General features: G+C 46.0%; 1 protein-coding gene across 3 annotated transcripts in view; it reads left to right on the plus strand.

Moving 5' to 3' along the window:
• The first annotated feature begins 1,332 nt into the window (after nucleotides 1-1,332).
• The window catches only part of GSK3A (glycogen synthase kinase 3 alpha), a 60,462-nt gene continuing 37,466 nt past the window's right edge, over nucleotides 1,333-24,328 (plus strand). For 2 of the 3 annotated variants that reach the window (XM_040327309.1, XM_040327310.1), the window contains exon 1: nucleotides 15,034-15,264. In XM_040327309.1, the coding sequence (XP_040183243.1) occupies nucleotides 15,129-15,264 (136 nt within the window). In that variant the 5' untranslated portion in view covers nucleotides 15,034-15,128. Of the gene's footprint in view, nucleotides 1,429-15,033; nucleotides 15,265-24,328 lie in introns of those variants that run through there. The other variant, XM_040327311.1, reaches the window with a different exon arrangement.

Consider the following 24,328-nt stretch of genomic DNA (forward strand, 5'->3'; position numbering starts at 1 on the left):
GGACAATAGGAGGTTATGGAAACATTAGTGGTTATGGGACAAAGGAAGGGTAGCAAATGGAAAACTGAGGTTATGGGACAATAGGAGGCTTTAGAGCAAAACTGACAATAAGAGGTTAGGAGACCATTGGAGGTTAGGAGACCATTGGAGGTTATGAGACCATTGGAGGTTATGAGACCATTGGAGGTTATCGGACCATTGGAGGTTATGGGACCATTGGAGGTTATCGGACCATTGGAGGTTATGAGACCATTGGAGGTTATGGGACCATTGGAGGTGATGAGACCATTGGAGGTGATGAGACCATTGGAGGTTATGAGACCATTGGAGGTTATGGGACCATTGGAGGTTATGAGACCATTGGAGGTTATGGGACCATTGGAGGTTATGGGACCATTGGAGGTTATGAGACCATTGGAGGTTATGGGACCATTGGAGGTTATGAGACCATTGGAGGTTATGGGACCATTGGAGGTTATGAGACCATTGGAGGTTATGGGACCATTGGAGGTGATGAGACCATTGGAGGTTATGGGACCATTGGAGGTTATGAGACCATTGGAGGTTATGGGACCATTGGAGGTGATGAGACCATTGGAGGTGATGAGACCATTGGAGGTTATGAGACCATTGGAGGTTATGGGACCATTGGAGGTGATGAGACCATTGGAGGTGATGAGACCATTGGAGGTTATGGGACCATTGGAGGTTATGAGACCATTGGAGGTTATGGGACCATTGGAGGTGATGAGACCATTGGAGGTGATGAGACCATTGGAGGTTATGAGACCATTGGAGGTTATGAGACCATTGGAGGTTATGAGACCATTGGAGTTTATGGGGACAATTGTCAATTTTGGACAATTGAAGATCAGGCTATTTATTTATTTCTACATATGTAAAAAACACAAATAAACATGTAACCTTTACACATGATCATTTCTTATGAGCAATTATTGTGAACAGGAATACGATTCCCTACTTTTCATACAATATGGATATTCGGTACCTTTAATGGCCCATGTTTTGTACATTATGGTTATCCCTAGGCCTAGGCTACAACTAGAAAAGTGATTCCTGGATTAGAAGTCCTATTATATTATCACGCCTGGACAAAGCCCCAGCATGACAGCCAGGCAGCTAGCATTTCCAGCAGCAGAGGGCAGCACTATCAGCTAATAGGTGACATTTCTGTACAAAATCCTAAACAAAATGTCTGCCAGTACCGAAGACACAATATAACCTGACGCCTGTCCCCTAGTGACAGGCCACGACGTGACGCCTTTACGCTGAACGTTCCTGTTCGGACGTAGAGGCATATGGGAAATGTAGTCATAACACTCTATATAAAACCCTGCCCAGTGCTCCCGGAAAGGGGAACAGCAACCATGTACATGCCTCAGAAGTACCGGGGAAAGCGGGCTCTCCGTAAGTGTTCTCAGTGTCCCGTCCCCGTTCTGTTGCAGTGTCCGTGTATATGTGTCAGTCCGCCGGTGTTCCGCTCCCAGTGATACCCGATCAGCTTACCTGTTCGCTCTGCCTTCTGGGTGTAGAAAGATGGCGGCTGCTAGCTTCCGGGAGCACCTCGGCACGTGCGGCTTTGAGTGTAGCAATATGGCCGCGGTAATCCTTTTGTTTGGCCCCATCACCCGTATAATAATGTGGATGGGAACATTTTTTGATTTTAGGGTGAACTGTGTCCATTTTTTTCAGCATGAGCTTACATTTTCTAAATGTGATTTTTGCCATAATGTCATTTTTTAGCAATGTGTCTCCCTTATTTCATTCCTGTATTGGGTTAGTAATATTTATTCATTATTATTCCCATAGGAGCCTTAAAGTAACATGAAAAACACTCAATGTTTTAAAGTAGGACTGAGTGTAAAACTTTTTTATTTTGTCAGTGTGTTGTTTTTTTTTTGCCATCAGTGTCCTCATTGGGGGGGATTACCATTCACTTCCTGTCATAGTTGAAACAGGAAGTGATGGGATCCCTGCTTGTCACCAAAACTATGTCCCCATTGGAAGATTTTCCTTCTACTCTTGTTCTGGGGACAACTGAAAATTTAGGATGTACTTTTTGGTTTCTTGCATGCCAGCAGACCTGCGTTTTTTTTTTTTTTTTTTTGTCTGGGGCTTGGGGTGCAATGCTGAGCCCCATCAATTGGCATAAATCGCTCATAACTAAGTCAGTTGTATTTCTGTCAGCCCTTTTCAATGGCTGAGCTGGATTGTGGAAAAAAATTGGTTTGGATGGATTTGCTTGGATTTCACCAGGGGAATAATTTCTTCCCACTCATGTTTGCTTAAGGAGTTGTAAAGGAAAAAAATGTTTTGCCTGAAATTAATGTCTGCAAGGTAGACAGAATAGTGTAATGATTCTGTTAAATGAGTAAATGCCTATTAAATTCCTTCATCCTATATCACCTCTGGCATTCTAGTTGCTGTCCTCATTCACTTCCTGGTTTGCGGCGCTTGTTAATGTAAGAACTACATTTCCCAGTATGCATTGCGGCACGTCCAGTAATTCACACCTCCTTGAAGTCTCCAACACGTAGAGCGTCCTGCCGCACAGATCTAGTTCCCAGAAGGGGGTGAGCACCATAGGCGTGCGCACAGGGTGTGCCTGGGCACACCCTAATCACCCTGTGTGGTGCAGATTGCACCAAAACATACTGCGTTAAACGTGCACAGAAATATACTGCGTTAAACGTGCAGTAACGCATATGAAATAGACCCCTGATATTTCACAAGAGCTCCCTAATGGAGCTCCTAAAAATAAATAAAAACTACTGACACTGTCCACTGCCCTACTGACACCATCCACCACTCTACTGACACCATCAGTATACTGTATATACACTTGCACACACATGCAAATGTTTGTGCTTTGGGGTGCACACCCTAATGCAATAGGCTGCGCACACCTATGGTGAGCACGTTACTGACCACTGCAGTAAAGCCTCCCTTCACGGTGGTGAGTAACAATCAGACAAGCAGGAAGTGAACAGAACAGAGAAGAAATAGAGCAACTTCTGAGCAAAAACGAACAATGAGGAAGTGAAAAGAGGAATGTCTGCAGGTAAAGGATGCTTATTATGAAAAAAAAAAAATCCTTTACAACCCCTTTAAGAGAAGTTGAGGGGATTTTTTTTTTTTATATCATGCATACCTAGTAGACATGGGTGGGCGCACACCCTAATTGCCCAATACGTATTGGCATTATCGCTCTGTGTGCCAGCAGGAAGATGGGCAGAGCCTCTTACAGCTCTGCTGGGCCACATATATGTAGACACGCATGTGTTTTTGAGCTTTAGGGTGTACACTCAATGCAATAGGCTGAGCACACCTAAGCTAAAGCTGCCTGAGTCTGGCTAAGATGAGAATCACTTTTTTTTTTTTTTATTGAATAAAGAGCTCACGGCATAATTGGGTTAACTTTACGGCTTAGTTTTTTTAATTGATGAAAGTGTTTTTTTTTTTTTTTTTTTTTTTTTTTTTCAAAAACATTGCGCTTGCAAGACTGCTTCACAAATGGTGTGACATAAAATATTGCAACAGCTGCCATTTTGTTCTCTTGGGTCTCTGCTAAAAATATATATATTTGGTTTGGGGGTTCTAAGTGGTTTTCTAGCAAAAAATACTGACTTTTAACTTGTAAGCAACAACAACAAGTGTCAGAATATAGAGGTGTGCGTGTGTGTCCGCAGAGAACTCTCTGAATTGAGGAAATGCTGTATTAAGATTGCGAGGGGGTTGAATTGAGGTGTTTTTTTTTTTTTGTTTTTTTTTTACAAAATCGTGCAGCTCCTATTACCTAGGCAAATGCAGTATCGGTTCGATGCTACACCTGTCCCTGCCAGTGTTATGTCAAGATAGTTCCCCTATCGGATGGGCTCCGGCCTCGACTGCGCAGTCGGAGGCCACGGAAATCTCAGCTGTTCATCAGCTATAGCCGGAGCATGCGCAATGAACACGGGGCTGGTTATACACGCCGCTCTATACAGCAAGGGGCAGATACTTTTCTCAAATGGGTGGATACGGTTGTAAATGCTCGGACTTCAATATAGCAAGGGGCGGATATGGTAATAAGATACCACAAGATGTCCATTGCTTTATGATGGGCCGTGCTTTTCCTCAAGGGGCGGATGTGTTATTGAGCAGCCCCTTTCAAAAAAAGCACTGCCCATCATGCCTCTTCTAACCATATCCGCCACTTAAAGAAAACCATCTGCCCCTTGCAGTATAGAGCAAGCGGGGAGCGGCGTGTATACCCAGCCCCGAGCATCAGGAGCGAGCGTGGTGTTCATTGCGCATGCTCCGTCTACAGCTGACAAACAGATTTCCGTTGGCACGGATTGCGCCTGCGCAGACCAGCCCAGACCCTATCCGATAGGGGAACCATATCGTTGGAACACTGGCTCTAAAACTGAGAACCAAGGGATCAAACACTGCTGATCGCTGGTTTCTCAGAGTTGGTCACTCACTGGCTCTTTTGAATGGATCGTGACCAATTTGAGCCTGGACCGGCTCTGTGACATCAATGGGCTTCAGCCCGGCTGTCTGTTAAAAATGGGTCAAAACAAACCATTCCTGTGATCCATAGAAGTACAGCCGAAGCTGTAGTCCAAAAAACTAAGATGCCTCATCCACTATCGAGGAGGATGGAGGAATAACCTGCCATGGGTTTTAATCCTTTCTTATTCTAGCCGATACTAAAACAAATTGTCTCTACGTTCTCCTCCCTCTATCAGCGCCACTCGGCCTTTTCATCAGAGGAGCTCTTGAAATAACTTTCTGGTCTCGGGGAACCTCTACTAAAAATGACTATGTACAACTCTAGTGTGGTCAGTGGGAAGAATGCTCCTTACCAGACCGCAGTGTCGGCTTTGTGGCGGGATCGGGCAGGTGGGTTGCGACTAGAAACCCGGACATGCCTGAGTCCTACATTTGTGGTCTTGGAAGACCTACCCCCTTACAGATAACTAAATTGATTGTGTCAGGAACTTATTTGACAGGCAGCAATAGCTTGAAGAACCCCTAGCGACCTCTGGAGGAACCCTGGGATTCCATGCAATCCTGGCTGGATACAGTGTAGTGTGTAGTTAATTGCAATGGAAAGCTTTGCTAAAAGTTGATAAGATTCTATATAATCAGCCGTCCTATTTACTGTGTTGAGTCCATTGCCAAGAAGTGATTACCATTACTTTGTCATAGTGGACATTGGAATGGGTGGCTTCTATTGACTAAGGCTGGGCACTATTTTATCTTTTCTCCAGGGTGTTTTCCTTTCTTTTTTTCCTTGTAGCCGCGATGATCACACTATGACATAATAATGACTCAGTCCCAGCTTTAATGTCACCTAAGAAGACTTCTGTAACGGACCTCTGCAAGAGCAAAAACCTTGTTCACATTGGTCACATTAGCTATGAGTGAGCATCACATGATGTGAAACATGTCGGCCACCTTTTTCCTGTTCACTTAATTTTTGACTGCATCGCTTTCGTTGTTTTTTTTATTTCATTTGTACAATAAAGCAGGGGTTGACAAATTTGCTTGGAATCTAGGAGCCAGCTAAAAAAGTTAGGAGCCAGAAAACGCACCCCGTCCCGACGAGCTTGCGCGCAGAAGCCAACACATACGTGAGCAGCGCCCGCATATGTAAACGGTGTTCAAACCACACATGTGAGGTATCACCGCGATTGGTAGAGCGAGAGCAATAATTCTAGCCCTAGACCTCCTCTGTAACTCAAAACGTGCAACCTGTAGATTTTTTTTAAAGGTCGCCTATGAAGAAATGACATTAGAATTGCTGTTTAACTTGTAATGCTTAACTTGTAATACCAACGACCACCACCAGATGGCGCCAGCCCACCTTCCAAGCCAAGTCGCCAGGACACCATTTGTAGTCGCCATGGTGACCTGTCGCCTGGGATTTGTCGAGCCCTGCATTACTGATCCTCCCCGAGTGAAAGGGGCCTTAAACTAGTGGCGCTTTACCGCTAATGTGGCCGTGCTGTCAGTGTGAAAGGGCTCCAAAAAGTAACCCAGTTCAACCTCCTGAAGACTCCTGGAATGTGACATCACTTGCCTAGGCAAGAAACCAGGAAGTAACTGAATTTTTTTTTTAATTTACAACCAATAAAAATTGTCTACTTTCCCATCTATTTAATGCTAGCAGCAGGAGTATGTAAAAATCAATGTTGATTGGAAGTGTTTAGTAAGCAATCACCATGTATCTGTAGCCTAGACTGGCTGCCTGGATGGAGACGATTGTTATCCTGGTGGTGGTGGGTGGGGCTGTCTGACAAGAACTGAAGATGGGATTGTGGATATTAGAAGTACGGGATTGGAATCTGATCACTGAGGCCAATGAGTAGCCTGAGATTTCACGTCCGATATCGGCGCTCAATTGTCTCCATACTAGGGAGAGATTTGGTTGGATTAGAAGAACAATGAGAAGTTAACGGGTTTTAGTAAATGCAAAATCCAGAGTAGAAGTCAATCAGCCTTTGCTATGGGAGAGTCTCGGTTCATTCGGTTATCTTCTCTAAATGCCGGCCTTTTGTCAAAACAATCGCCACACAGACCGATCGTGGCAAATATTAAACTGGGATGGAATATTGTGGAGATCTTGTGATGCATTGATGGCTAATCTTCGATTTTTATTTTCCCTGGCCCTTCCTACACAACATGCTAACAAAATAAACCACTTCAGCGGCAGAAGATTTACCCCCCCCTTTTTTCATGACCAAGCCATTTTTTACAATACTGCACTGTTACTTTGACACTTGCGCAGTTGTGCGACGTTGTACCCAAATTAATTTTTTTTATGTTTTTGTTTTTTTTCACAAATGGAGCTTTCTTTTGGTGTTTTGGTATTTGATCACCTCTGGTTTTTCTATTTTTGCACTCTAAACAAAAAAAAAATATTTTTTTTTTCTTTCTGCTAAAAACATATCCAATAAAAAATGTAAAACGAATTTCTAGACTTCTGACATCTTTACATGTGGTTTCTGTGTATTAACCACTTGCCTACTGTGCACATATACCCCCTTCCTGCCCAGGCGAAATTTCAGCTTCCAGCACTGCGTCGCTTTAACTGACAATTGCGCGGTCGTGCGACGTGACTCCCAAACAAAATTGACTTTTTTTTCTTTTCCACAAATAGATTTCTTTTGGTGGTATTTGATCACCTCCGGTTTTTATTTTTTGTGCTATAAACAAAAAAAGAGCGACAATTCTGAAAAAACAGTATTTTTTACTTTTTGCTATAATAAATATCCAATTGGGGGAAAAAAAAAAATGTTCTCAGTTTAGGCCGATACGTATTCTTCTATATATTTTTGGTAAAAAATAAATAAAAATAAATCATAAGCGTATAGTGACTGGTTTGCGCAAAAGTTATAGCGCCTACAAAATAGGGGACATAATTATGATTTTTTTTTTTTTCTAGGAATGGGGGTGATGTGCAATTTTTTTTTTTAATTGGGACTGTGACATTCTAGCGGACACATCGGACACTTTTGACACATTTTTGGGACCAGTCACATTTATACAGTGAACGGTGCTATAAATATGCATTGATTACTGTATAAATGTGACTGGCAGGGAAGGGGTTAACCACTAGGGGGGCGGGGAAGGGGTTAAAGCGGGGGTTCACGCGTACATGACACTTTTTCCCCTTAGATGGATGCTCGTTTTCTCTAGGGGAATCGGCTATTTGTTTTAAAATATGAGCAGTACTTACCCGTTTACGAGATGCATCTTCTCCGTCGCTTCCGGGTATGGGCTGCGGGAATGGGCGTTCCTTCTTGATTGACAGTCTTCCGAGAGGCTTCCGACGGTCGCATCCATCGCGTCACGATTTTCCGAAAGAAGCCGAACGTCGGTGCGCAGTATAGAGCCGCACCGACGTTCGGCTTCTTTCGGCTACGAGTGACGCGATGGATGCGACCGTCGGAAGCCTCTCGGAAGACTGTCAATCAAGAAGGAACGCCCGCTCCCGAAGACCCATACCCGGAAGCGACGGAAGAAGATGCATCTCGAAAACGGGTAAGTACGGATCATATTTTAATACAAATAGCCGATTCCCCTAGACCGAACGAGCAGGAATCTAAGGGGAGAAGAGAAAACATTTAATAAATGGGTGAACTCCCGCTTTAAATGTGTAGCCTAGTCAGTGTTTTAACTGTAGGGGGGGGTGACTGGGGGAGGTGACCGATCTGTGTCCCTATGTACAAGGGACACAGCATCTGTCTCCTCTCTGACAGGACGTGGATTTATGTGTTTACACACAGAGATCCACGGTCCTGCTCAGTTACTGGGCAATCGCGGGTACCCAGGGGCCATTGGGCACGCGCATTGTGTTCCCAGTAACGCGACGAGCGCGCGCCCTATCGGCTTTAAAAGACAGGACGTCATATGATGTCCTGTCGGAACAATTGAGCTGGTGGCTGAGTGGTTAAACTGCGGATGTATTTTATAAATGTGCCTTTGCCGTGTACTGAAGTACTGTGTATTTATCGGCGTATAACACGCACCCTAACTTTAAGAGGAAAGTTTCGGGGGGAAAAAAACTTTCCACGGCCCCCTGCGTATAACACGCAGGCACAGTTTACTCTCTATTTTCAGGGTAAAAAAGTGAGTGTTATACGCCAATAAATACAGTAAATGTTCTACTTGTGTATGGAGTCAATATTTTTCTTATCTGCTGCAATCATCTAAAATAAAGTTTTCATAAATTTTAGGCCAGTTTGTATTCTGCTACATATTTTTGGTCAAAATTTCAATAAGCGTATATTGGTTTGCGCAAAAGTTGGTGTCAACAAACGGTGGCATATTATGGATTATTTTTTATTTTTATTTTTTTACGGCTGCAGAAATTAACCATTTATTTCTTGAATAATCGTAAAAAAAATTTGACCGATCAAAATTTTGATCTTTATGTTCCGCGGATTGAGCTCCGCTGTCTCGCCCATAGGAAAGGCCGCGGCTTCAGCCTAGCTCCGGAGCGGCGGACATCTTGGTACACCTGGCGACGGCCTACAGTATGGGGGGGGAGATCTGGACATTACAGTATAGGGACTATATATGGTGGTGGTCCGAAGAATGTATGTGCATTATAATCGAAATTAGTCCATTAATCTATTAAAAAAATAATAATCGTTTAATCGAACACGAAAGATGTAATCAGTGACGGCCCTATATTTTTTATTAGTAATGGTGGCAATCAGCGACTTGTAGCGGGTCTGTGATGTGGTGGACAGATCGGACACTAAGTGACATGCTTTTGGGGACCAGTGAAACTAACAGTAATCGGTGCTAAAAATATGCGCTGTACTAATGACGCTGGCAAGGAAGTGTGTAAATATTTTTTTATTATATATCACTGATACATTGCATCTCCGATCGTTGTAAGGAGGCTCCTTACCACGTGATAAGCTGTGACCAATTACAGCTGATCACAGGGCTTCCTCAGTTTGCACTGACAGGAAAAGCCGATTAATGGCTGTAAGAAGGGGGGGGGGGCACAGCCCCATCAGCTGCCACGGCGTTTGGCTGCGGCCTATTGGATTGGCTGCACTGGTTCCAACACTGTACTTGGCTGCTTTGGCATCAGTCCCAGCACTGCGTGGCTGTTGCCTGTCAGGTCAGGCTGTAATTGACACTGTCAGTCCCAGAACTGTGCATGGCTGAGATTTCACCGGTCCCAGCACTGTGGCTGCTGCCCATCAGACTGGCTGTAACTGACTTTGTTGGTTTCAGCACTGTACATGACTGCTGCCAGGGCCATCTTTACCACTGGGCAAAAGGGGAAGCTGCCCCAGGCCCAAAGCGGCTGCCCATACACTCCAACGGTCAGAGTTCCCCCAAATCGGAGCCACGTTTGGGACAGCGCATCGCCAATCTCTGTACTGGGAATTGCGATCCACTGTCCCCACAGACTGTAATCTCTGCCCCTCTGTACCATACCCTACCTTGCTCCCCAATTGTGTAGGCACTCTCCTGATAGACCAAAGGGACATCCCCGAGGAGGAGCCTCCTGGATATTGGAGTGGGCTAGATGGGTATGTGCCCGACCCTATGAGATTGCGCCTGCCAGGAATAGCGTGGTGTGATAGCGAGTTTAGGAGATGGAGCAGAGTCCTGAGCTAGTGTCAGAACAGGTTTTTTACTGCCCTCTAGCTTGTATGTGCCATCCTGGCCCCTGTACTGTGCCCTCCGTAATTTTAGATATAAGTATATCCATTTTGTGTCTGTTTTTGGTGCGCAAGTATGGCACTTCTTTGTCTTCTAACATGTGTTGTAAGTAAATGGATGATAAAAGGATAAAAATGGATATAAGGCTGTAACTTTCAGCAACCAATCAGTGAGCGGTAATGTGCATTAACCTCTAGCAACCAATCAAGGAGCAGTAAGGATGTGCAGTAACCTCTAGCCATTAATTGGTGAGCCTGGACCAGTTTTTGGAATGTTTAAGGTGAAGACAAAATTGCATTGGGGGCAAGAAAATGTCCAGTCAATAATAAAGACAGTCCTGGCTGCTGCCTGTCAGACCAGGCTGTAACTAACTGCGTGCGTGCGTGCGTGTGTGTGGAATAGGGTTCTCTTTTAAGTTTGCGTTTTTTACTGTAAACAGGTTGTTTTCTCAAAGTGGAAATGGTGATGAGAAATGTGCTCGATTTTTGATAATAAAAGGAAGTTGCAGAGGAAGCAAAGAAAGGAAGATGTTTGTGTGAAGTTGGTGACATCTGGTCGGAAAAACCGCACTGTGTACCGTCGGACGTCGAGCTTTAATTGTTTAACCAGATTTGGTGCACCACATCCTTGGGGCTGCCGAGCCTCTCTCACGACCTCATTGCAGATGCATGCATATTCTCTTTGCATTGTCTGTCGGCAACGGCAAAGGTCTGCTGGGATGTATCGTGCTTAAAGGAGATTTCAGTTGGTCAAATTGTCAAATGGGAGGATTTAGAGAGGAACTCTAGGGATGAAGAAAAATCTGTACCTTGCATTTGGTCCCCCTCCCCACTGTATGGGTTAACTACTCCTTTTGCCTAGAGCAGTGGTCTGTTGGAGATGCAACAACTTTCAGCTTAGCCTATTGACTGCAGTTCACAAACGGGACACTAGATGTCGCTAATGCTCAGTGATGTTATGCTTTTTCTTTGATGTGTTCAATTTCCTGTACATTGTGCTGTACTTGTTGGTTTCTTTTTTTCTGTCTGTGTGAATTGCTTATCTAGCGCTACTAATGCGAACTGAATCGCCTCAAGGCGGCGGCGCTTGGCATCCATTTTCCTTCAGTTTGATCCTCAGAATAGATGGGTCTTTCGTTTTTTTTTTCTGAAGGCCAGGTGATCAATTTCCATTCGGATATTAGTTGGTAAAGCGATCCATAGTCGAGGTCCTCTGTGTTTCTTACCATGTAAGGTGACCTAAAGAAGCCAGTTCCTGTTACTCCACAACGTCTGATCGGAATCGACTCCGCTGCACCCAGCAATTGTACTCTGCAACATGGTCTTCAAACTGTGGCCCAGGGGCCAATATTTCATCCTTGGTCACCAAGGTTGAGGCACAATTCCCCCTCAGTGACCAATAAAGGGGCACGGCTCGTCCCAGGTGACGCCAATGGGGCACGGCTCGTCCCAGGTGACGCCAATGATGGAGCGCAATTCTTCTCACGAATAATGGGGCATTGTTTGCACCCACTGATGCTGGGTCAATTTCTACTTCCTATGACCATAGTTCGGCCCCCCCTAGAGTCTGAAGGACCCTAAATGTGCCCCTTTTTGTATAAAAACGTTTGGAGACCCCTGGCCTAGAGGATGAGGAATAAGGTGATTTAGTCAACTTATTTCCTGCTCCCCCGGCATCCTGTACATGTCTTTTGTCTAACCACCTGGAATGTAGAGGGGTCTTTAAGCCGGCCATTGCCAAATCAAAATTTTGGTCCATCTATGAGCAGGCTGGTTGTACTGGTCAGGCTTTCGGTTGACTTCAGTACAACCATCTTTTTTTTTTTTTTTTGTACAATCCCTGTCACCGAATATAGCCTCAAGCAGTGATCATTGTATTCTGATGGCGAGGAGACATCGCTATCGGAATGCAATAGGGAGGGATTCCCCTATCAACACTGATGGGGAGGGGGGGGATAAACCAAGCAATTTGCTTTCCTTCAACCTGTAGTTCAAGGAAAGAATACTTCCTAGTCTATGGCCAACCTTGGTGTCTCGTACAATGCAGTCCTGCTAGTCCTGCATTGTGCTTGATGTCAGAGCTGTGACCAGTTGGGTATTGAAGTCTTCAGGGCACTGGTAATTTAGAGGTGGCAGTACCTTGTTCATCTTCTAGGTGAAATGAGTGGTTGGTTAACCCTTTTCAGTAGGGAGTGGGACCCACTACAAGAGGATAAAGATATCTTGTCAATATAGAATTCAGTTTTTGCCTCCTCAGGATGATTGTAACAGGTTGATTTGGCAGGAATAAACTATTTTAATATGGCCATAGATGGTTTATCAGTAACCGGCTGGGAGTCTAACCATGTATGGGCAGGCTGAATGTACCAAAGCTGGTTGATTGGTCTACCAGCTGGATCTTGCATGTGATTATCACTACAGGCTAGTCATAATCACAGCACCCCCCCTGCCAGAATACAATGACTGTGTTGGGGGGGGGGGGGAGATAGATTGTGCAAATTTCTTTCCTGCAACCTGTGGTTGCAAGAGATAGTTGCAGTGCATGACCAGCTTAAAGCGGATGTGCCATGGGGAAAAAAATATTAAAAGCCAGCAGCTACAAATACTGCAGCTGCTGACTTTTAATATAAGGACACTTGCCTGTCCTGGAGTCCAGCGCCGATCGCAGCAGAGGACGAGCGATCGCTCGTCTCTCTGCTGCTCCCCCCTCCATCCACGCTGAGGGAACCAGGAAGTGAAGCGCTGCGGCTTCACTGCCCGGTTCCCTACGGCGCATGCGCGAGTCGCGCTGCGCCCGCCGATTGGCTCACACGCTGTGTGCTGGGAGCCGAGTGTTCCCAGCACACAACGGGCGACAGACGGGAAGTCAGAAAAACCTGCTTTTGCCCGTAGCGTGTGGCCGGAAGTGGGTGCAAATACCTGTCTTTAGACAGGTATCTGCACCCCCCTCCCCCCCTGAAAGGTGTCAAATGTGACACCGGAGGGGGGGGAGGGTTCCGATCAGCGGGACTCCACTTTAGGGTGGAGAACCGCTTTAAGAAAACCGAATATAAAGTGCTATAGGCATGATGTATAAACCTAGAAGATCATAATGTAGAGAAGTCATAATGGTGATACATTAGACATTTTTTACTTTATTTTGATTCGTTTTTTTTCATCTAATTCAATTATGCATTTTTAAGCTACTCTTTTTATGTAGTATCTTGGAGTATAACTAAAATTTGGATCATGCTTTGCCGGGTTTTTTTTTTGCCTTCCTCTGGGTCAACTGTGGGTGGGTATAGGATTATGTTTATGTACATACGTGTGTGTGTGTGTGTGTGTGTGTGTGTGTGTGTGTGTGTGTTTTTTTTTTTTTACCTGACAATGTAAAGGCAAAACTTAGTTTTTGGATAGTGGTGATGGGATTAAAAACTCTGGTCAGTTTTTATTGTCTGTGTCCCCGTTGAGTAGAATTAATCCCCTCTATTTGTCCTGTTTACCATTAATGTAAAATAAATTTCCCAATGTTTGGGTTGTCACCAGAAAAGTAAGGGTGGAAATCTTCCCAATTGGGGACCCTAGTTCTGGTGACCCGGGGGTTCCCAAGATTTTTATTTTGGAGGGATTTCCTTCCACTTCCTGTTAGGCTATGGGACGGGAAGTGAAATCTCCACTGACACAGATGGCGGGGGGTGGGGGGAGGGGGATTAAATCTGACGGGGGTTATAACCCTCCTTTACACTATCCAAAATGGGGATAGTTTTTTTTTTTTTTTTTTTCCATAGTTCTACTTGAATTTAAAATGTGTTGAAAAAAAACTATAAAAGTATGAGAATATTTTGGATATTTATAAGAGCATTGAATGCATTATCAACCATCACTCTATCATTTTTAAAATAAAACCTTAAATCCAATAAAAATTATTAAATCTATAGTAATAAGATATTAGGCATGTGTACTGTTATCATGATAGATGGATGGATAGATAGTGTATAAAACCTTTAAATTATTTGTCTTAAATGTTTAGCTTATTTACATGTATATTTTTTTGCAGCAAATGTTTTTTTTATCCCAATTTTTTATTTTAAGGTGTCTTAATTATTTAAGACAAATTCATTGAGACACATCGAGTAGTTACTCCATGTGTCTCAATGAAAACAATATTTATATATTATATTTATATATTGTTTTCATTGAGACACATGGAGTAACTACTCCATGTGTGTCAATGAATTTGTCTTAAATAATTAAGAGACCTTAAAATAAAAATCGGGATAAAATAAACATTTGCTGCTGCAAAAAAATACATGTAAATAAGCTAAACATTTAAGACAAATTAAAGGTTTTCTACAAAATAAATAAACATTTTAAATATATATATATATATATATATATACATATATATATATATATATATATATATATATATATATATATATATATATATATATATATATATATATATATATATATATATTGCTCCAGTTTATCTGATGTGGGAAGATTATTATTGTTGTTGTTGTTGTTGTTATTATTATTATTATTATTATTATTATTATTATTATTCCTGTCCCTCTCAATCCTATGACTTTGAATGGGGATAATAAATCGCCCTTTACCTAGTGGTGTTAAACTCTCCTGACAGCAGAGGGCGCACTCTGTCGTCGCCCTCCTGTCCCGTTGCGCTCTGGGAAATGTAGTCTCTCGGCGTCACCTCTCTGGTAGTTCGCGCACTCGGTCGCCCACAATACCCTGGGCCCTGTTCCTGTGTCGTGCCGTGGGGCAGGCTGGGAATTGTAGTCAGGAGGTGGTCCAGCGCTGATTGGCGGAGCGGAGGAGAGGACTCGGGTTCCCAGGAAGCTGCGCGGCCCGGGAGTGTGTGTGTGTGTGTGTGTGTGTGGCGGCGGCGGCACCATTCAGCGTCTGCTTTCCTCGCTCCTCAGTATGAGCGGCGCCAACCGGGCCCGGCCCGAGGCCTTCGGTGACCCGGCCCAGGGTGGAGCTGCCAAGGGGCCCCCCGGAGGAGCCGCGGGAGGAGCCGCCTCTGTGCCTGCCGGCTTCAGCGCCATCAAGCTGGGCAGTGAGTACCTGAGGGAGGGGGCTGAGCCAATATGGCGGCGGGGGGGTGGGGAGGGAGGGGGGTCGGCGACTTTATTTATATAATGTATTGTGGGCCCAGGAGAGGTCCCTGTGCTGGGACTGGTGTCCCTGGAATGGAATGTCCTTGTTAGAGAAATGTTCCAGGTTAGAGGACTTCTCCTCACTCCCCTGTACTGGGAGGACTACACTCATATCTACCACCAGGGGGAGGTGATAAGTGATCCTAGAAATGGCCCCAAAGCTGGGGGGCTAACAGGAAGGTGCCCCTACAGCTCAGGATCTGCCCCTTGGGAAGGTCCCCCCCCAGATCTGTGGTCACCAAGAAGGCGCCCCCCTGGAGCTGGGGGGGTTTGGGGTCACCAAGAAGGTGGAGCTGTGGTCCTCAAGAAGGTGGGGCCCCTCCCCGGAGCTGGAGTCATCAAGAAGGTGGGGGATCTGGGGTCATCAAGAAGGTGGGGCCCCTCCCCGGAGCTGGAGTCATCAAGAAGGTGGGGGATCTGGGGTCATCAAGAAGGTGGGGGATGTGGGGCCCCTCCCCGGAGCTAGGGTCATCAAGAAGGTGGGAGATCTGGGGTCATCAAGAAAGTGGGGCCCCTCCCCGGAGCTAGGGTCATCAAGAAGGTGGGGGATTTGGGGTCATCAAGAAGGTGGGGCCCCTCCCCAGAGCTAGGGTCATCAAGAAGGTGGGGGATCTGGGGTCATCAAGAAGGTGGGGCCCCTCCCTGGAGCTGGGGGATCTGGGGTCATCAAGAAGGTGGGGTCATCAAGAAGGTGGGGGAACTGGGGTCATCAAGAAGGTGGGGCCCCTCCCCGGTGCTGGGGGTTTGGAGTCACAAAGAAGGCAGGGCCCCCCAGAGCCTGGGGGTCTGGGTTGCCAAGAAGGTGGGGGGGCCCCTGAAGCTGGGATCTGCAGTTGCCAAGAAGGTGGGGGGGGGGGGGGCCCCTGGGGATCCAGGGTCACAAAGCTGTCTCCCCCAGCCCCCCCCTCCGACCTGGGGGATCCGGGTCCCCGGGGGATCACCAAGGTGGCCCTGGCGCCTCATGAAAATGTCGCCATTGTTGGATCTGGCCCCGAAGCTGAGGGCCCGGCCCCTGATAAGGTGGCCCCCAGGGTTGGCTTAGAATTTTTTCCGTTGAACACAGGATTTGGTCTGAGATGGCCCGGGTTCTGAAGATGGCCCTGGTTGTCACAACAAACTGACCACAAATGTGGGTTTCAGGACCTGGTCTGGTCAATGGATGAGGGAATGGAAGGGTCGGTGTCCACGCTCCTCTATGGGGAAGGCTATTAATTAATGATCATTTCCCCCCCCCCCCACCAGGAATCTGTGATCGTGATCAATACAGTGAGCTCCTGATCAGAAGAAAAGTCCAGATGGCGGCTCTAAAACACTGAGATTAACTTTACTTTAACTTTCAATAAAAGGGCTTCAAAGCGTGTGGGGGGTTCGCGCGTTTTGCTTTGACCTGGTTATGATCATGCGTGTCATGCCAACTTCATCACTTAAACTTTTTTTTTTTAATATTATTTTTTCCCCCTTGTGTGTCTTTTTTAAATTTATTTATTTTTTCCAATGCAGTTTCATTGAAGATACACTTTTTTATCTTGGAGTTTGTGTCACCATCCAGACTTCTTCTGATCACGACACAGGTGTGCCAACTGGACTCCACCACACTGGAGGTGTGCAGGGGGGGGGGGTGGCTGGGTCAGTGTACCTACCTGGAGCAGCTCTGCCTCTCTCACACAAGGTGCTCATGTCATTATCTGATCGGACATCTCATTGTAGAATGCCTCCATTGTTCTGGAGTCATCCGTTCTCCTAAATTCAGACTCTCGCTGTTGCTATCCTGATTTTTTTAGGACGGAGCCGGGAAGTGTCACATCCTCTATCGGGTTTGTAGCCGTCTACGTCCCCAGTGGGGAGATTGGCCCCTCCCCTCTTCACAGGGCAGGAAGTGACGGGAAATGTCCTCAGTGGGGACGCACACATCTTTAGTTTCAAGTCTGTAAATCTTGTTTGGTGACAACAATATCACCATTTCATATCTGGGTATCTCTGTGACCAGAAGTGAGAGATACTCCTCTGTTGGGTAACAATTGTGGCCACATTTCATGGTTGGGGTCATGAGACTGTCTGACAGTTGTGACCCCATGCAGCACCTGCCAGTGGAACTTCAGACATCTGAACGGCTGATGCATTTCTGTGGCGTACCCCCTTCTTCAAAGCCTGGATAGTCCGTGATCACGGACTATCCAGGCTTTGAAGAAGGGGGGTGCGCCCCAGAAACGCATCAGCCGTTCAACTGTCCTGAAGTTCCACTGGCAGGTTGCCGCGAGGTCCAGTCAGTTGTCTGTAAAGCGCTTACTTATGATTGTTTGTGAGTAGGGACCATTGCTTTTTATTCTGTTTTAATACATTTTAAGTGGTAATGCACAAGGTCGGTGCGCCCTCCTTTCTTTTCTGTTTTCGTTTTAGCCATATGAACACCCTTTTGTTCTGTGGAGGGCTGCAAGACTTCTGATTTTTGCCGTTGGACTACACTGCTGTACCCGGTTTGGCGAAACCATAGAGCGCAGGAGGTTTTGTGTTTTTTAGTTGTGACCCCATGTACAGGTATCTTGGTGATGTGACTTTTCTGTTGCTCCTATTTCATATATAGACATGGTGACAGGAAGTGAGAAATGTTACCCAATGGGGTCACAGACCAAAACATTTCAAGAGCCTGTGTGCTTGGGTGTTCTCAAACGTTGCCTCCTGCATTCAGTTTCATGTATGGGGCATCTTGGTAAGAAGGAGAAACTATTCTGTCTGGTAATAGCCATGACACCATATATTTAAAAAAATAATAAATTGTATTGACATTGTGGTGACAGGAAGTGAGACTCTCCTCCTGTCGTGACAACCGTCCCCCCCCCCCCCCCCCCCCCCCATTTCATGTATGGGCATCATGCTGACAGGAAGTGACACTCCTCAGTCTGACAACCATGCCCCTGTCGGCATGATGCCCATACATGAAACAGGAAGTGAGACTCCTGTCTTGACAACCGTGCCCCCAGTTTCATGTATGGACATCATGGTGTCGGGAACTGAGACTCCTCTGACAACCATGCCCCTGTTTCATATATGAACATCGCTAAAGGACAGGAAGTGAGATTCTCTTCCCAATGCCGTCAGACACAAATCTAAACCTACATTTTAAGGGCTTGCGTACTTGGGTGGTGTCCATCGCTGCCCTTGGCGTTCGTACACAGCGTCGCAACAGGCTGCCCTTGACCTGTTCTGCCCACAGTGCGTCTGCTTATGGTCGGTAGGACATCCGCCGTCCAAACAAACGCCAAACAGCCAGTAAGCACAGTCCTAAAATGTCCCTAAGGCCCCTTTCACACTGGGGCGTTTTCGTGTGCTAGAGTGTTTTTCAGGCACTTTGGCATACAAAAAAGGCTGTAAAGCGCATGAAAGAAGCTCTCATCTGCCTATGAAAGCCGAGTGCTTTCAAGAGCCCTTTCACACTGCCAGCGCCCGAAAAACGGCTGGTAAAGCCCCGCTAAGACCCTAACGTTTTAGGGCGTTTCTCGCAGTGCTCAGTGTGGAAAGGGCAAGGTGTTTTTTACAGCGCATTCATTTCACTAGAGGGGCGTTTTTGGAGCGTCTTCTTTCAGCGCCCAAAAGCTGCTCCAAAGATACTGCTGCGAACTCAGTGTGAAAGGGTCTATTGAGATGCATGGAGAGCCTTTTAATAGCGCTAAAAAACGCTGTAAAAATTCTTCAGTGTGAAAGGGGTCTAAACCCAGTGACTTGTCGGTAAGGTTCCCCTAACTAGAAAGTTCCATTAAGGACTGCGCAGGCGGCAAACTTGCCGACGGAAATCTCGAACCTCGGCCGGCATCCAGGCTCATTCTTTAATATCCCCGTGGATTGGAGGATGTTAAAAAAAAAAAGAGCCAGGAGGCCGAGCGAGCTGTCCTCGAGCGAGGCCGACTGGCCACTTTCCTCAAAATCCACATCGCCCTGGATGCCGGCCAAGAGTTTCGGTGATTTCTGTTAAGGATTGCCCCCTGCGCAGTCCTTAAAGGAACTTTCTTCGTTAGCCGGAAACCATATCGGCAGATCACCGGCAGTATTGCCAGAAGTTGGAAACTGCTCGTGTGTGTGTGTGTGTCTTTTTTTTTTTTTTTTTTTTTTTTTTTGTTAGTTTGGCGATCACAGGAAAACGCTTTATCGGTCCTAAATTAAAAAGGAATAACCAATTGGCTGGAATTGGGTTGCTTTTGACATTAATTCACATCTACCTGGCTGAATAAAAGTAAGGAATAGATTAGCTGCAGATAACTCGCTAATGCCATGTTCACATTAGATGTGGTTGTTGCACCCTTTGCTGTAGAGAGAATGCGTTTTTTTTTAGTAGCTGCAGTTCATGTCCCGGTTGCACTAAAAAACATTTGACATGCTACATTTTAGGTGTATCGGCCTTCATGGTGCCTTTCGGGGTCCATGAATAAAATATTTGGTGGACCTTCGCCCTGGGAAAGGGACTTTGGGTCAGTTTTGGCCACTCACAGTCATCAACCTAATAACTCGCCAATCCCTCTGTGGGGGGGGGGGGGCATGACACCTAACGTTTCGCAGTGTCCCACCCCAACTCCAGGTCACATTGCGCTTCCTTGAACATCCTGGTTATTGAAGCGCACACCCTGAGTGATGAGAGGTCTAATGTACGGCGGCAACCACAGGCTGAAGATGAACGCCGCACACATGGCAAGCGCTGATATCATCGTTTAAAATTGAAATGTAACGGCACTTTAAGCTGGATGTACATTTGCACGTTCTGCTAAAATGTGCAATAATGCTCAACTGACTTCAGTGTTATCTATTTTTTTTTGCAAGCCACATCCAGATCAATGCGGCAGCACGATGAAAATGTTGCGAGTCTGCCTCTTCCACACGGGCCGTCTAGCGGCTTGGCACCCAGGAGACGCATGCAGCGTCCAGCCCTGCTGCCTTTCAAAGTCTGCCAGGCTGGGGCGCTGAATGGTGTGCAGAGTCGTACACTCGTTTTAGGGCCCTCTGGGGTCAATTTACTATAAGCCAGCATTCACCACCAAAGCCCTCGGTCGTATTTTCCGGCGTTTTGTCGCGCTTTTTCACGCGTTTGCATACAGCGTCGTCCGACGTTTTTGTACTTCAACGTTTTTTATTTTAGCCAATAGGAAAAAATGATCATCTTTTCATCACTTGTTGCTATGTTGGTAGATTTTTTTTTTAATCTTCTGCCTGGGTGAAATGTTCTATTGATTAAAGGAACGGAAACGCTCGTTGTAGCGTTAGTCGCTTGAATCGAGCGTTTCCATTACTTTCTATGGGAAATGGAAAATGCTCCAAAATGACCGATACGCGCGACAAAAAGGGTCGAACTTGTTTGAGCTTCAGGCGTTCGGCATCAGGCATATTGAAGTGGAGATGTGAACCATCTCCATAGGAATATATGTATAATGTATTTTTTTTTTCCCCCTCTAGCGTTTTTGAGCGTCTCGCTTTAGGCGATAAACGCTCAGGTGTGAATGCAGCCTAAAGGATCTCCTCATGCGATATGAATGTCACGTGGCCCAAACGGAATTTACAGGTGTGGCGTAAAGACAAGGACCGCACTAGTCCCAGTTCATGGCAATGCCATGACCAAGCTGTGGAATATGGAGGCGTGGCCTGCTTTGGTGCCCAGGCTGAGGCTGGCGTACGCCACCTTATGGGGTTTTGTAGAGATGTGTGTCTTTCAGGGACTTTTCCCTTTTCACCTAAAGGTCACGTTCTCGCGTGTGATAATGGTCAATTCATCAAAGTAAAATATGGAATGTGAGGCAAATTGAAAAATGTTTAACATGTTACTAAACACACAACAGTAAAACAGCCTGTATATGTATTTAAAGCATGATTTTTATGCTCCCTGTGGAACCTAATGGGGGGTTAATCTGTATTGTGTAAAAAAGCTGGTTGATCCTTTATGCACAGTTCCTCCTTCATCCACTAACTCAGGAACATGTCCAGATAAGACCGAGCTTTTGGAGTCGGGCTGCACATGCTCAGTTTGGTGTGTATTGCTAGTTTTATTCCTTGGAAGAGTGCATGTGATCAGCACAGGGCCAATCGGCACTGTCCGGACAGAGGGTCAGGGGTCCTGTATCCTGATAGACTGCTCAGTGCTGTATGAAAACTCCTCCTACAAGCTTAAAGTGGAGGTTCACCCAAAAAGTTAAATTTTTAACATTGATTGAGGCTCGTTTTGTCAAGGGGAATCGGGTGTTTTTTTTTAAAAAAAGCGATCTCCGCCGCTTCCGGGTATGGTCTTCGGGACTGGGCCTTCCTATTTGATTGACAGGCTTCCGATGGTCGCATACACGATTTTCGAAAGTAGCCGAGCGTCGGTGCGCAGGCGCCGTATAAGAGCTGCACCGGCTTTCGGCTACTCGTGACGCGATGTATGCGACCGTCGGAAGCCTGTCAATCAAATAGGAACGCCCAGTCCCGAAGACCATACCCGGAAGCGGCGGAGAAGATCGCTCTCTAAAACGGTAAGTACAGCTTCGATTTAAAAAAAACCCCACCAGATTCCCCTTGACAAAATGAGCATCAATCTAATGTTTAAACATTTTTTTTCGGTTTCCCAAAAGTGGAACTTCCGTTTAATCCACTCCTCGCCCCCTTACATGCCACATTTGGCATGTAATTTTTCTTTGGGGGGGGGGGGGGAGTGGGGGGCTTCAGGAGGAGTGGGACTTCCTGTCCCACTTCCCCCTTCCGCCGAGGGGCTGCTAAGGCGATGCGTCATATCGCCTTTTGGCAGTCCATCCTTGTAGGCGATCGCCAGGGACACGTGACAGGTCCCAGGTGATCGCCTGTCCAATCGTATGGCGCAGCACCGCTCGCGCATGCACAGTGGGTGCCCAGCCATGAAGCCGAAAGCTGTCACGGTCGGGTGCCCACACTTAGAATGAAGTCACCAGCCAGAGAGGGGGGGGGGGGGGAGAGGAGCGAAGCCCTGGCCGGCACATCGCTGGAACGTGGAGCAGGTGAGTGTATGTTTATTAAAAGCCAGCAGCTACACTTTTTTTTTTGTAGCTGCTGACTTTTAATAAACATTAAAAATGACTGGAACACCCCTTTAACCAGAACTGATAGAAGTCACAAGGCTGCTATATACTGGCTGAGAAAAGGTATTTAGCGGTTTGTTTACTAAATGATTGCATTTCAGTCAATTCGCTAAACCCACTTTCTGTATCTGGTGTAGGCTACGGTATTTTAGCAGAAAATGAGGGGAACCCTGTACTGAGCAGCAAGTTAAAAGTATACAATTTATCCATGTGGAAATGTTCTACCCTGAGCTCTGGAATAAAAATGCATTGTAATATTTTACCAGTTGCATCAATCTTGAATGAAGTCGCACAATGTTTTCGCTTTCTCATTATTTGTGTGCCTGCATAAAGGCCCCACACTGGGGTGGGAGGTGCGGTGTCGGTTAAGTGGCGCTATTTCCGCTAATTTTGTGGCGCTCTTCGGCCGCTAGCGGGGTGGTTTTTACCCCCATTAGTGTCTGAAAGGGTTAAACCACTGAAAAGCGCCTCTACAGAGGCGCTGTGACGGCGGGAAAGCAGCGGTGTCCCAATGCTAGGGGCGGTATACACACAACTTCAAAGATGCGTCTAGCAGGATTTTTTTTTTCCAGCCAGCGCACCGCTTTAGTGTGAAAGCCCTCTGGCTTTCACACTGGAGAAACAGGTGGAGAAGCAGCCGCTGTTTCAGGTTGGTTTGCAGGTGCTATTTTTGGCACAAAAGCGCCTGCAAACTGCCCCAGTGTGAAAGGAGTCTTGGGATAGGCTTACACTGTGTGCAGACGTTGCATTCAGTTCGCCCAGCATTACTGTGCACATCACAAGCGATGTCTATGCAATGCAAATTCAGCCGTACAGTTTGTATGGCTGAAATCGCCAACATGGTGCAGGGCCCTTTTTTTTGGCGCACACTGGAATCGAATCACATTAGTGTTCAGACTCGTGTGATCTGATTCCACAGTTCACACTGCGTTCCGCTAATAGATTTGGGGGTGTCTAACTTTATTGACACTCGCAGCGCTTCGCAGTGAGCCAGTGGTTCCCAAATCGCACAGAGCCTTGGGCCGCATGCACATGGAACCTTTTTACAGCTGCTGTGTTGGGTTTTTGCGTTTTTTTTTTTTTGTTTGTTTGTTTTTTTGGTTTGTTTTATATGCAGCCGGTAAACTCCCCAGCATGTTTTCCTAATTTGTCCATGCACACATGCTTTTAACAGTGTTTTGTGTCTGGGTAAAAGAAATGGACTGGTGCGTTTTTCAACTGTAAAAATGCTCCAACTCTGAAAAAAGCTTAAATTGTGTTTTTGATTCATAAATAAGCTTTTGCAAAGTTGTAGTTGTGTTTTTTAAAAAAAAAAGCTGAAAAACGCTACTGCAAAAATCATTGCATAACAAATTCTACAGCTTGCTCTACTGGCATTTTTAAAACCTCAGTGTGCACGAGGCCTAACAAAACGATTTTCCTCCTAAAACATTGCAAAAACATAAAAATAACACTAAATTTAAGCGCTAAATATAGAAAATCGTAAACATTAAGGCTCCTTTCACGCAGGCTTTCAGATCTGCCTGTCTGCTTTTCAGGTGGAACCTGATCAGACGCTCCATGCACCTCTATGGAGCGGCAGATGTCTGCGTTGACATGTCCAGACATTCGATTCTGTCCGTGAAATCCAGATGCACGAAGACCCTGTTTTCGTCCGATCTCCCCATAGAGAACAGGACTGACGGGTCCGTCTCTGCACAGTGAGTGGAGACAGACCTGTCATCAATCCTGTTCAGCGGACCTAAACGGATCTCAGTTTTACAGAGTAGCCCCGATCCTTCCCTTTTGGGGTCCCTCAGCAGTGCTCCTTGCTCCTCCTCTTCTTGAGTGCCCCATCGGAGAAGTGCTCTCCCTTGGGGCATTCGTGCAGGCACGCTTCCGTTTCCTGCTGCTGCATCCA

The sequence above is a fragment of the Rana temporaria genome, chromosome 10 (genome assembly GCF_905171775.1).
Source record: "Rana temporaria chromosome 10, aRanTem1.1, whole genome shotgun sequence".
Classification (NCBI taxonomy): domain Eukaryota; kingdom Metazoa; phylum Chordata; class Amphibia; order Anura; family Ranidae; genus Rana; species Rana temporaria.